Below are 12480 nucleotides of genomic sequence, written 5' to 3'. Positions count from 1 at the left end.
CCTCCCCCCACCCCACACTGACTGAGCCCTCAGCACAGGCTGTAGGAGACCCCTTGACCGAAGAGGAAACTGTGTCCGGGTCCATAGCATCACATCACAGTGAGTCCAACACGACCTCCCTGACTCCAGAGTTGGCCCTGCCGCCCGCCACCCCCCCCAACCCCCCCCCCCCCCCCCCCCCCCCCCCCCCCCCCCCCCCCCCCCCCCCCCCCCGCCACCCAACTGCAGCACTCTGGCCACGCCCTCCCCAATCCTTCCCCAGCTCCCCTGGCAGGGACTAGACGTGCTGGCCCGCTTCAAGCCTCTTTATTTCATTAGCAAAGTAGCCAGGGGAGTCCCAGCAGGGGAAGGGATGGGAATCCGCTCCTGTCCAGCTGGGTTGGCAAACCTGTGGGGAGCGGAGATGCCCCCTGAGGGGCTGCAGGGTGGCTCTGGGCACTCCTCCACCCTGAGAAGTCCCCAGTCTCCCACCACCCCCCCCACTCTGGGACAGGGTCTCCATCAGGGCTTGCTTGTCCCAGGGCTGGGGAAGTGGGGCCGGCCCCGCAGGGGAGCCCCTTACCCAGACTCAGGCTCAGCTGGATGTGGCAAAGTGGCTGCTGGGAGGCACAGCTCGGTAGAAGGTGTCCTCCGAGATCAGGGTTCTGCAGGGGAGGGGGGAGCGGTGCCGGGTGGGACCTTCTGCTCTGCCTGCCCCTCCCCTGGGGTAGCCTTCAGCCGGGTTGGCCAAGCCATAAACGCTCTTTGCCCGCCAGCTCTGGGCCATTGTCTTACAAATGTAATTTGGGGGAAACTGATCTGAGCCGAAAGGAGTCAGAGTGAGGCTGAACCACAGTCCATTCGGCTTTGTCCCCACCCCCACGCAGCCAGGCAGGGAGCAGGTGCTGGCCTCCGGGATGGGGATGGGAACAAGGAGGGTGGAGGGCAGCCCCCACAGAGGGAGGGGTCGCTGGGGAGAGGGGGGTAGCAGGAAAAGCAGTGAACAAACCTGAGAGAGGAAAGGGGCCTCTCAGACAGACAGACGGATGGAAGGAGGGAGTGAGGGAGGGCAGAAGCTGGGGAAAGGCCTGGATTCAGCAAAGGGCAAAGCGGGGGAGAGAGGGCCAGCTACCTTCCCACGTGGGGGTGCAGGCGCCGTAGGCTCTCCGTGGGGGTGGGGGTGGCCTCCATGCGGGTGACCGGCTGGTTGAGGGCGTAGCCTCCAGGCTTCTGGGGCTGGGTGCCACCTCGGGTCCAGCCTTCTCGGCCCTTAGGGATGTTCTCAAAGTACCTGCAGCACAGGGAGGGGGTTCTTGGCTATAAGTCGGCCTCTGCCCACCTCTGCGGCCTCTCTGCGCTTCCGGGACGGGAATCTTGAATCCAGCAGGGCAGACTGCCTCCGATCCCTCCAGCTTCTTTACCTTTGCCCACGCTGTGCCCTCTGCCGGGCACTCCCTGAGCCCCTGCCCGCATGGGGGACACTGGCTCTGCCGTGAGCTGAATGGCCCTCCTTTGTGCAGCCCCCCATGCTGAGCCAGCACTTGGGAACGTAAAGGGCCCTGTAAGAGCACCTCCCTCCCCGGCCTGTGAACACCTCAGGGGTGGGGAGTGGAGACCCCTTCCATCCATCGTTTCTCTCCAGGGGATCCACTTGGCTTCCGTTTTGCTACTATTCACTGAGCACTGGGCCAGGCTCTGAAAGTGCCGGGAGTACGATGTGGGCCCCGCCCTGGGGCTTACAAAGTAGGGGTGCAGACAGGTAAGTGGGAAAATCAGTGGTTACCACCCCTGGGGAAGGGCAGCGTGCCTGACAACGGGCAGGAGCTCAGGAAAGCCGAGGGGGGCGGGTGGGAGAAGGACCCCCCAGAGCTGGCTGGGGCAGAGGTTCTGCCAGAGCAGCTACAGGACGAGGGCATTTGCAGGGACACTGTTGTCCCCCAAAACCCAGAGTGAGTCTCAGCCCCTCCCCCTCGCCCTCCGTGGGACCTGGAGCAGATCACGGCTCTGCCATGTGGTTCCGGCGTCACTTCCCCCTCTGAGCTTCAAAGTCCACATCCCAAAGAGGGGAGTTAGCCCGAGGATGGGAGGCATCTTGGGAGACCAAGGAATTGGGGGGCAGTGTGGACACAGGCGGACACACAGAGGGCAGATGTTGTGCTAGGAGGCTTTTGTCCAGAGAATTACACCTCCTTGATCCCACCCCTGTAATGCCCTCCCCATCCAGTCCTGGCCCCAGGAGCCCTTCCCAACGGCTCTAGGGCCACTTCCTCCTGGAAGCCCTCCTTGATGCTCGGCACAGAGCTTACTTTCTGGGGAGCACAGAGCCCGCCTGCCATGGACTGGATGTAGGATCTTAGCAGATGGGATATTGTCCCACCCGGACCCCCTTGAGCCCACCAGCCTGGGCATCGATGGCCTGCACTGCATCAGAGAGAAGTGCAGAGGAAGGCGTCCCAGAGGCTGCTACAGCTCGCTTTGCCTGAGCAAGGAGGTACCGGGGATTCTTAGTATGGTCCCTGGGGACAGCCCTTAACTAACGACCCATGGGTGTGGAGGTATCAGCCCCCTAGCTCTCTCCCCGCTTGGCTGGGATGATCCCGGGTTGTGTGTTTGCACCGTTTTCTGGAGTCTTCCCGCGGGATAACTGGCTGATACCACACTCGCTCGGGGCTGCCTTCCTCTCCCCATACCACTTTCCCACTCCCCCACACTCCCCAGTAAGAGGCTTGCACTCAAATCCTTGGCTCCGGGGCTGCTTCTGGGGGAACCCACACTGATTCAGTGTTGGTCTACCTCACAGACTTGTGAGCTCGTGACTTGTCCCAGTGTCTGTCTACAAACCGCACGTCGGCGTCACGGCCGTCGATTTGCACAGGGAAGGGGGGCTTACCCTTGGTTGTAGGTGGTCAGGTACTGATTATCCATGTCTGGGTCATAGGGGCTCCGGATGTAGCTGGGGTTGTTAAGGCTGAACCCTGTGGGCTCCTGCACAAGAGGTATAGAGGGGACGTGTCAGGCCGGGACGGGGTGGAGATTCGGGAGTGGGGCTGGGCACCCCGGCCTCACCTTGTTTCCCACAGTCTCCCTGCCAAGCAGGGCAACGTTGGTCTGTTGCACCCGCTGGGGGGGCTGGAATTGCCCGTGGCTCACGCTGCTAGGCCGTGGGCTGGGTGGGGGCACCTGCAGAGGACAGAGCCACAAGAAAGGTGGCCGGGTGGCCAGGGCGAGGCAGCAAGGATAGAGGGGGCGTAGGCAGATGTGGCCCTGGGGCCTCGCCCTTCCCCCTCCAGACAAACCAAATTCCTGGTTTGAAAGACACCCCTCGGGATGCCTGGGTGGCTCAGTCGGTTGAACGTCCGACTCTTGGTTTCGGCTCACGAGCCATGAGTTCGAGCCTCGCGTCGGGCTCTGCACTGGTAGTGCGGAGCCTGCTTGGGATTCTCTCTCTCTGTCTCTGCTTCTCCCCTGCTCATGCTCTCCCTCTCTCCCCCTCTCTGTTCCTCTCTCTCTCTCTCTTTCAAAATAAACAAAAACAAAAACAAAGACACGCCTCACTTTCCGGCTTCCTAGGCCTTTACTCCTCCACCAGGATGTCCAAAACATCCCGATTCTTCCCATTCTTTAGTGCCCAAATGCCACTGCGCCCAAGAGACCTCCCTGTCTCCTCCCGTAGAGTGCTCCTGCTCTGAGGGAGCACCACCCCCACCCCCCCGCAGAAGGCCACTCACTCTGGGGTTCAGCAACCTCTCATTCACTCGGCTGTAGCCTGTTTCCCGCTCGGAGCCTCTGGCCAGCACAGGCAGGAACTCATCCCCCTGTGGCAGGAATGCAGCCGCTGGCACCACAACGTGCCTGCTCCCCCCACACCCTTCCACGTAGTGTCCTAAGGGCCCCACAGAAGGACCCCAGGCTGTGGGTCAGACAGCCCTCACCCCCACCAGCTCAGCTTACACGAATGTGGGTCATGGGGAGAAAGTCGGACCTGGTGACACTCCGGCCAGGGTGGAGGACCTGGAAAGAGGCCCCCAGAGGAACATAAGCAGCGGCCCCTTGTCCTGCGTGCAGGGGGAGGGCTCACAAGTGGGTATCATTGGGGCAACTGAGGAAAGGGAAGAGTTTGGGGAGAACAACGCTGAACAGGAATCAGCAGGCCAGGGCTCTGGTCTGAACTCTTGTCCAAACATTGGCTCTCTGCCCCTTCTCCTCTTTGGACCTCAGTCTCCTCATCCATAAAATGGGGCCGTGGGAGGGGCTGGACCAAAGCGGTGGTTTTTACCCGCACTCGTTCATCTTGTGTTTGAACAAAGGTTCCGCAGCTCACACTTTTAAAGAAGCTAGAGGTCACCCTGAGGTCCTAGTGGGCACCAGCCTGACTTACCGGGTCCCCAGGGACGGTCTGGGAGGGTGGCTGGAAGCCAATGGGGTTCTTGGTGGACTCTTCGGGGAAGCCAGTCTCCTCCTTGGAGCCAATTGCTATCTTCTGCAAGAGATCTGCAAAAGACATCCCCCCTGTGCTGCCCCCAGCCCCACCCCAGCCACCTGGCCCTGCCCACATGGCCTCCAGAGGCTCAGTGTCCCAGCCAGCGGGCACAGAGCTGGCTCCAAGGGTCTGGAGGCCCAAGCTACAGGATCGTGGGCATCTGGAAGACTTCAGAGTCCAAGATAGACAGCGAGAGGGGAGAGGAGAAGAGGAGAAGGAAGGGCAGGGCTGATGGGCCAGGAGGCGGCTATGGTCAGGTTCAACAGCCCTCCTAAGCGAGTGAGGTGTCCTTGGGGGATTGGCACTAAGGCACGTCTCCCCCAAGCTGCCTGTGTGTCCTTTTTTCTCCCCCTGGTGCCTTCTTTGTCCTGTGCCAGCTCATCCGGGTCCCCTGGTGTCTCTCCTAGGGCTCAGGTTAGGGTAATATAGTGGGAGAGACGCGCGAGCTCAGACGTGTGCCTACCTGGCTGGTTTGAAGTCTCCTTGAGATACTTGGAATTGTACTCAGAAGTCATGAAGCGCGGGCCCTGGAACACAGAAGGTGAGCCAGGGGGGGACGTAAGAGAGAACAGGGCCCACGAGGCGGCTGGTGGCAGTGGTGGCTCTTCAGTTATCTGTGCTCTGAGTAGACCTGTGTGGCCTGTTCTGAGCGGGGAGGGCCAGCACAGCGCTCCTGACCCAAATCTGTCTCTGATGGGGCATCCGAGCCCCATAAATTCCACCATGAGAACACGGTTCCCCTGTGGCAGTGCCAACTGTCACATCCCACACCGGACTCCCAGGAATGACCAGGGGGCCCAGAGCCCTGGGACCCAGACTAGGAGGGGGCTCAAAGCAAGGAGAGAGGCCGAGGGAAGAAAAATGGGTGCTTACTTCACAATTCACCGCCCAAGGCTGAACAGGTCTGCATGGGAGAGGGGAGGGAAGGGGCCCCTGAGGTTAAATCCCAAGACACGAGTAAGGAAGCCTGGGAGGACCGCTCTGATGCTGTCTTGGAAATAACAAATGACCTTGGCTCTCCCCACTGTTTCTAGGAATGCTGAGTCCACCTTTATTCAGCTGGCTTTCAGGGTGAGTCAGAGCAGGTACATGTCTCCGGGAGGGGAAGGGGGTGGGTCTGGCCCCTCTGCCCAGGGCACAGCCTTTACTGGGGGCTGCCCACTCACATGCCGGGAGTTCTCCCACTCCAGCGAGCCCTTGCCCTGCTGCTGGTGGAGCAGGGGCATGTCCCTGGGTTCCAGCCCTATGATGGCCTGCGGCCCATAGTCCTGGGTGTCGAAATGGACCTTCCTGACCTGGGAGGGAGAAGCGGCCAGTCACTCTCCAGGTGAGGCGATGGCAGTCACTTCTCGACTCTGATTCTGCCCTTGACCCCTATGGAGTATCTGTAGCCCGAGGGGCCCCTTTATAATGAAGTTGGGTCACGTCCCTCCTTTGCTCAGAGCCCTGCAATCTTCCCACTGCACTGGGAGTAGAATCCCATGGCCTGACAGCCACCCGCGAGGACCTCGGCTCCTCACTTGGCTGCAGCCATCTGCCTCCCTGCTGTTCTTTGTCACATCACACACTCGCACCGCAGGGCCTTTGCACGTGCTGTCTGAGCTGCCTGGAACTCTCTATCTCTCACAGCGCTGCATTTAGAGGCACACTAACCTCCCTTGACTCTTTGACTCACGTTCCCATAGCAAGCTCTTTTCCGACCCTCCTGCTTTGCCGTTGTAACCCCTTCACTTCTGCTGCACCCCCTGCCTTTTTTTTCCCCCAGCACTTGCGCCTTCATATATAGAAGAGATGTTCGGAACACACTGGTTGAATGAACGAAGGTGGTAAAGGTGATTCGACTCCCAGCCCCCATGTGGCTCCCCTGTGCCCAGTCATCTCAGCCTTGACCAACCCTTGGTGGTGCAGTTCGCCCTGCCGGAGGGATCCTCACCCTTTCTTCCCTTCGGCTCTTCCTCTACCCCAGCCTTGGGCTCCCCCTCTCCCCCCCCCCACCAGGGGTTGCCCCTAGCCCAGCACTGACCTCTTTAGTGGGGGTCGCCGCGCTGGGCTTCTCCCGAGAATAGCCAGAGCTGGTCTGGTGCATGTTCCAGGGCAGCGGGTATGTGCCATCAGGCACCTCCAGGGGGCGGTAACTCTGACTGGTCACTGACTGGAAATTGGGGCGGACTTGTTCCCTGAGGGTGGGGCAGGAGCCAGAGCGATTACCACCAGGGCCACGTGGAGGCTGCTGTGCTTATCTCTAGAAGCTTCCCACTCCCCTCGAACCTCCCGCAGGAGTCCGCCTGCCTTTGGGCCCCAGGCTGGGCACTGCGCCCCGAGTGCCCCAGGGTCCCAGACCTAGGCCGGGCAAGGGTCAGGGACTCCGCGCACGGAGCTTACAGTGGGTCTGATGAGCTTCGATGGCCCTGAGAGCTAAGGCTCAGCGGAGCAGGGGGTGAGAAGGGATTGTACGGACCGTGCCCCGTGGCCGGGTTGTCCAGGGCATCGAGATTGGCCTGGTATGAGACCACAGGACGGTAATTTGATTTGTAGCCTGTGCCTTCATGACTGCCCCTGCGGGGCCTGAACTCCTCCTGACCTGCCAGAGGGGGAGCGAGAAGACAAGACCAAGGGTCAGAGGAGTGGAAAAGCAGTGATCAGGGCCTCCCAGCAACCCCCCCCCCCCCGCTACACACACACACACACACACACACACACAGAGGGGCCCAGGCCCCTTGGGATGGAGAAGGCATAGAGCCAGGGGCTGGAACAAGTGTGACAAGAGCCGTGAAAGCTTGGCCCTTCGAGACCGTGGCAGCAGGAAATAGAAACGACGAGGTGGGGACAAGGTCAGTGTGGCAGAAATGGAGGGGGGAGGAGAGGGGGCAGCAGGGCAAAGCCAGCCCGACAGTACAGGTGTGGACACAGTCCTTGGGAGGCTCACGGTCCTTGGGAGGTTCCTTGGGGAACCTCGGCGTGCTGGGGTCGCTCCGAGTGGTGACAGACCGGACAGGCTGCTCCTCTCCCAGTGGGAGGGCCTCCTCCCATCCTGCCTCGGGTCCGGGAAGGGGGGGTGGGGGGGCTCCTGCCCAAAGGGGTCCTCACCATAGGCTGTGCAGTAAGTGGTGGCGTAAAATTTCAGGGGATCCGTGCAGCCTCCTGAACTCATCTTTACGTAAGGGGACACAACCCCCAAGGGGAGTTTCCCCATCATGATGCTGTGGGGCAGGGCCCCGAGGGGGGGGGCACCTAGGAAGGACACACAAGGAGCCCCATCAGGTCAGCAGCCCAAAGGCCCCGAGCCTGGCTCAGGCCCCGGGCTGCGGAGACCATGGAGGTGAAGCTTGAACCCCACCCAGCCAGTGCCTTCCCCTTCGGCCTGTCCCTCTCCACCGACACCCGCACCCCAAAGAAAAGAGTCCTCGTTGTCAACCCTTCGCTCATATGCACTCGTTTCGCCTTCCCCACACCTTGTTGTCATCTCCCCAGGGTATAGCCGGGAAACCGAGCTTCCAGAAGATGAAGAATTCGCTCATAATGGGCGGCCGACCGCCAGCTCCTGATCTCAATCCCCTCATGGTCTCCTCTGCAGACTGTATGGACAGACACCCTCCCACCTGGGGATTCCTGGCCACCCGGGCTCCAGAGCTCACTCCCAGCCCCGGGCTCCTTGTCTCTCCCCCGGCTCCCGGGCCTTGCTGGAGGAAGTTGGCTCAGCCCTCCTGGGGCCCAACCGCAGCTGGCCCCACCCTCACCTGCCCTCTGCTGTGGCTCTGAGGTCTGGCGAGAGAGAGGCTTCGGGAGGCAGGAGCTGCTCCAGAGAAGCCCAGGCCCTCTGGGAGGTGGCCAGGCCAGGAGAAACAGTGTGTTGCCTAGCAACCGGTGCCTAGCAACAGCGTCCCCACGCCTCGGAAGCCCTTCTAGGGCCCCGGGACCCACTGAGAGGCTGACCTGGCCAGGATGGGGGGTGGGGGGCGCTGCCCAGGCAAGGTCCTGCCTCCTTTGGTCCCCACCCCCACCACCGGCTTCCCTGGGCAGAGCTGGGCAGAGTTGCTGTCTGAGTGACAAGAAATTAAAGATAATCTCAAACAACCACTCACGCTTATTGGGTATGCACTCCTCGGCAGATGCTTTACATCCTTTATCTCCAGTGCTCTGAGTGGCTCTTCAAGGTAGCTATTATTATCCCTCTTTTCACGTGGGGAATATGAGGCCGAGACAGCAGTGCCTGGACTGGCCAGAGATCTCGGGAACCCAAGAATTGAGACTCGAACGTGGGCGGGTCCAGATCCCACCCGTAAGCCTCTCGGTGAATTACTTGAGCCAGATCGGTGCCAAGCTCTTTTACACACGTCACCTCAGATAATCCCCCCCAAACCACCCTGTGAACTGAGCACCACGATCACAGAGCCAATAGGCCACAGCCCCTGAGAGTGGAGCTCAAACCGGACGTGTCACCTTTTGTGAGATGCCCATCCTCTTAATGTATTCAGCTCCCGGAAGACGGTTGATGCTCAATTTTTCAAAGCTGCTATTCTCAGCCTATTTTTAAATGTTTATTTTTTGAGAGACACAGAGAGAGAGAGAGAGAGAGAGAGAATGAGCGGAGGAGAGGGAGGGAGACACAGAATCCGAAGCAGGCTCCAGGCTCTGAGCCATCAGCACAGAGCCCAATGCGGGGCCCGAAATCACAAACTGTGAGATCATGACCTGAGCTGAAGTTGGACGCTTAACCGACTGAGCCACCCAGGCGCCCCTCAGCCTGTTTTGCAGATGGGAAAGGTGAGGCCCAGGGACATTGCCCAGGCCTCAGAGTTGGCGAAGGATTAAGACGGGCGTCAGCCAACTCCGAAGTCCCTGCTCCCTCTGGGCCGGCCCATCTGCCCCACAGGTGCTTTCAGGCTTGCAAATGTTTAACAACTTGATTTCTGGGGGTGTGCTGGGGGTGGGGAGCCCTGATGTGTAGCATTTGCCCATTTCTGCTTTCCAACTGCCAGGGCAATGTCACTAAGCAGGGAAATGGGAAGTCATACTCAAGCCCCTACACAGCCCCCACTATACAGGCCTTGCACATCCAGAGCCAGTAGACCGAAGCAGCCTCCAGACCACAAATGGCAGACAAATGTAGGAACGTAATAAGGAGGTGATGACGTCGATTATGTATTGCTTCGTTTTTAATGTAATTGATTCGATTGTAAGTTTCTATCATTGGATTTTTTAACAGTGGCCGAGTTCGGCAATCAGCTCACAAATTTCCTGGAGGTTTTGCCTTCTGCTCTCTCACGAGCTGGGGTGCGTTGGCTCTAGAACACCCCGACAGCTAGGGGAAAGCGAGGTGTGAATGAAGACAATGCCGAGGGAAAGGGGGCCGCCCCACCCGGGAGGTGCCCTGGCTGCACTCAGCCTCAAGTGACTGGACCTGCCAGCTTGTGACCACACCTGACCCCCACAGAGAGGCCCTGGACCCAGAGGTGCCCCGGGGCCAAGGGGAGACCCACCAGAGGAACAACTCTGTTCAGGGATCAGAAGCTGCGAGGCCAGAAGCGAAAGCGCACAGCCCTGCTCTCCCAGTCTGATGACGGAGGCTCGGGTGAGCTCCACCCATGAACCACAGAGGAGAGTAAGACCGCCGTGCGTCGTCAGGACGGAGGGATGCAGTGGCCCTCCCCAAAGTGTGCATAGAAAAGTGGTTACAAGGAAGAGCTCGGACCCTGAAGCCTGATGGCATAAGCCCTTGGCTCTACCACATAATAACTAAGATTCGATGCGTGTTACTTGTGCCTCAGTTTCCCCTTCTGGAAAATGGTACCTGCCTATGGGGTTGTGGTACATTGTGAAGCACTTGAGATACTCGAGGCGCAGTGTCTAGCAGGCCGTAGGTGGAGGGGAGGGAGGGCTCGCCACCCGGATGGCCCCGCGAGGGCGAGGGTGGGTAGCACTGGCATGTTCGGAGCCGCGATGGGTCCCTGGTGGCCGGAGCACTGTGTGGGGAGGAAGCGCTCGGCCGGGAGAGGCTGTGCCAGGTTTTCCTTTTAGCAGCTGGCGGGGGCAGAGGAGGTGGCGAGAGGTTTGAAATAGTCGGGAGCGCTGCGAGGGAAACTCTAGAGCTGCCGGAGACAGCCCGGGCTGGAGCTCACAGAGGATGCGGAGGAATTCAGGGAGGTGTCTGCTCCCAGACTCAACTCCCCTTAGGTCTGGGCGCCCGCGACCTGTTTTTTTGTTTTTGTTTTTGTTTCTTTGCTGTGTGGCGACACCCAGCGGCCGCCAGGGGGAACTGCAAGATGTGCAGCAGGTGCCGCCCTCATAGGGCTGGGGGGGCTCCTGGAGCGCCCTGAGGAGGGTGCAGGGCCCCCATCGCCCCGGCCACAACACCACCCTGCCTCCCCTGCCCTCCAGAACAGACGGGGCCGACCTGGCAAGGAGCGCTCGGGGAGGGCAAGGGCCGGAGCCTAGAAGGAGCAGGAACCTCCGGGCAGTTTACCAGGTGCTGCTCCCCAGTGGTAACCGAATTGCTGAATTGCTGTGTGACTTTCGGACCTCTCAGCGGGCGTCCTCCGTATTTCTTTTCTTTTCTTTTGTAAGTTTATTTATTTTGAGAGACAGAGCATGCGCAGGGGAGGGGCAGAGAGAGAAAGAGAGAGAGAGCGTCCCAAGGAGGCTCCCCTCTTTCAGCACAGAGCCCCACGCAAGGCTCGATCCCATCAACCACGAGATCACGACCACAGCCGAAATCAAGTGTTCACCGCTTAAGAAACTGAGGCACTCAGCCACCCTGCGCCTTCATCTTCCTATCTGTAAGAGGAAGCAACGGACTAAAGGATCCTTCCAGATTTAAAGTGGGAAAAATCCAGGGCCCGCCTCAGCCCATCTTCCCAATGCTGTTCCCATTTATCGAGCATTTTCTGTGCAGGTGCAGAGCTGGGTTGTCTCTTCACTCTTCAGTCCGGCCCCAGAAGACAGGAACTGTTATTTATTATCCTCACTTTATAGGCAGGAAGGGGTAGAGCCAGCTTTGATCCCAGAATCCACACCAAGCCGGCTAGAATGTGCTGGAAATTCTCTGTCAGGTGCTGGGACTATAGCAGTGGGCTCTCCACCATTTGGCTGAGCTCTGTGATCTCCCAAAGGGACAGACCGCCCAGGCCAGATGGGCCACCTCTTTCTCCTTTCTAGGCCTGCCTGGTCCTGAGCAGCAAGATTCAGCCCTGTTTCCCTCCTTCGAGGAGGCAGAGCTACAGACACACTGGGGCTGGCCCTGGACACCAGCAGCTGCCTCCCCTCTGAAGCCTGGAAGGTTGAGGCTCAGGAACCAGTTAGAGGACATTTTGGGGCCCTGGCACACGGAACTCCTTAGCTGGGACCAATGAGGGGAAGGCCCTGAATGGGGACAGACATCTGCACACTGCGCTCTGGGCTGCGTGGGCTTTGGGTCCCCAAAGGAAGATCAACTCAGGCGAACGAGGCAGCACAGCACCAAGCAGGTGTCATTTGTCTTTGATTGACATGTGTCTTTTTTTTTAAGTTTATTTATTTTGAGAGACGGAGAGAGAGAGCACTCGAGAGGGGGGAGGGACAGAGAGAGGGAGAGAGAGAGGCCCAAGCAGGGTCCGCACTGTCAGCACAGAGCCCGACGCGGGGCTCGATCTCATGAACCGTGAGCAGAAATCAAGAGTTGGGCGCTTAACTGACTGAGCCACCCAGGCGCCCCGGATTGATGTGTGTCTTGATGACAGGTCTCAGAGGGCAGGACCAGGAGGAGAAGTTCAAGGAGGGAAAAACTTCCTGACACACCCAACCTTCTAATGGGGGAACAGGTAGTCCTGGTGGGGGAGTGAGTTCTCCATCCCAGAAGGCATTCAAGTTTGAATTCACCTGAATCTGGATGACAATAATAGCAAACTCTCTTTCGGGCTTTATTTGGTATCAGGCAGTGTTCTAAGTGCCTCGCATGTATGAACACATTTGAACCCTGCCATGGTGAGATGTGCTCCTGGGTGGGAGTGATAGCATCAGCACCTGCATTTTATAAATGAAGAAAC

General features: G+C 59.4%; 1 protein-coding gene across 6 annotated transcripts; it reads right to left on the bottom strand.

Moving 5' to 3' along the window:
- Positions 1-290: 290 nt before the first annotated feature.
- On the bottom strand, positions 291-8334 carry PPP1R32 (protein phosphatase 1 regulatory subunit 32). 6 transcript variants are annotated; one of them, XM_011286938.4, is made up of 14 exons: positions 8197-8334; positions 7547-7690; positions 6842-7040; positions 6483-6636; positions 5626-5754; positions 4923-4986; positions 4358-4470; positions 3931-3990; positions 3708-3794; positions 3046-3159; positions 2870-2964; positions 1112-1270; positions 563-644; positions 291-418 (listed from the first exon to the last, which is right to left on the bottom strand). In XM_011286938.4, the coding sequence occupies exons 2-13, from the start codon at positions 7653-7655 to the stop codon at positions 575-577; spliced, it is 1353 nt and encodes a 450-aa protein (XP_011285240.2). In that variant the 5' UTR covers positions 7656-7690; positions 8197-8334; the 3' UTR covers positions 291-418; positions 563-574. The 6 variants fall into 6 exon arrangements, with proteins under 6 accessions (XP_011285240.2, XP_019668061.2, XP_011285239.2 ...); XM_019812502.3 differs by having other exon boundaries at positions 291-410; XM_011286937.4 differs by having other exon boundaries at positions 291-388.
- Between the last annotated feature and the right edge of the window lie 4146 nt (positions 8335-12480).

The sequence above is a fragment of the Felis catus genome, chromosome D1 (assembly GCF_018350175.1).
Source record: "Felis catus isolate Fca126 chromosome D1, F.catus_Fca126_mat1.0, whole genome shotgun sequence".
NCBI classification, from domain to species: domain Eukaryota; kingdom Metazoa; phylum Chordata; class Mammalia; order Carnivora; family Felidae; genus Felis; species Felis catus.
Note: the sequence above shows the minus strand (reverse complement) of the source record. Positions and strands in the feature narration are given on the sequence as shown.

Excerpts from the sequence above, each read along its gene's own strand:
- PPP1R32 (XM_011286938.4), bottom strand. The coding sequence starts at position 7,655 with ATGATGGGGAAACTCCCCTTGGGGGTTGTGTCCCCTTACGTAAAGATG. Across the intron at positions 6,637-6,841 it reads CGAAGCTCATCAGACCCACT|GGAACAAGTCCGCCCCAATT; the intron begins GTAAGCTCCGTG and ends CCCCACCCTCAG. Across the intron at positions 3,795-3,930 it reads TCCCCATGACCCACATTCGT|GGGGATGAGTTCCTGCCTGT; the intron begins GTAAGCTGAGCT and ends TTCCTGCCACAG.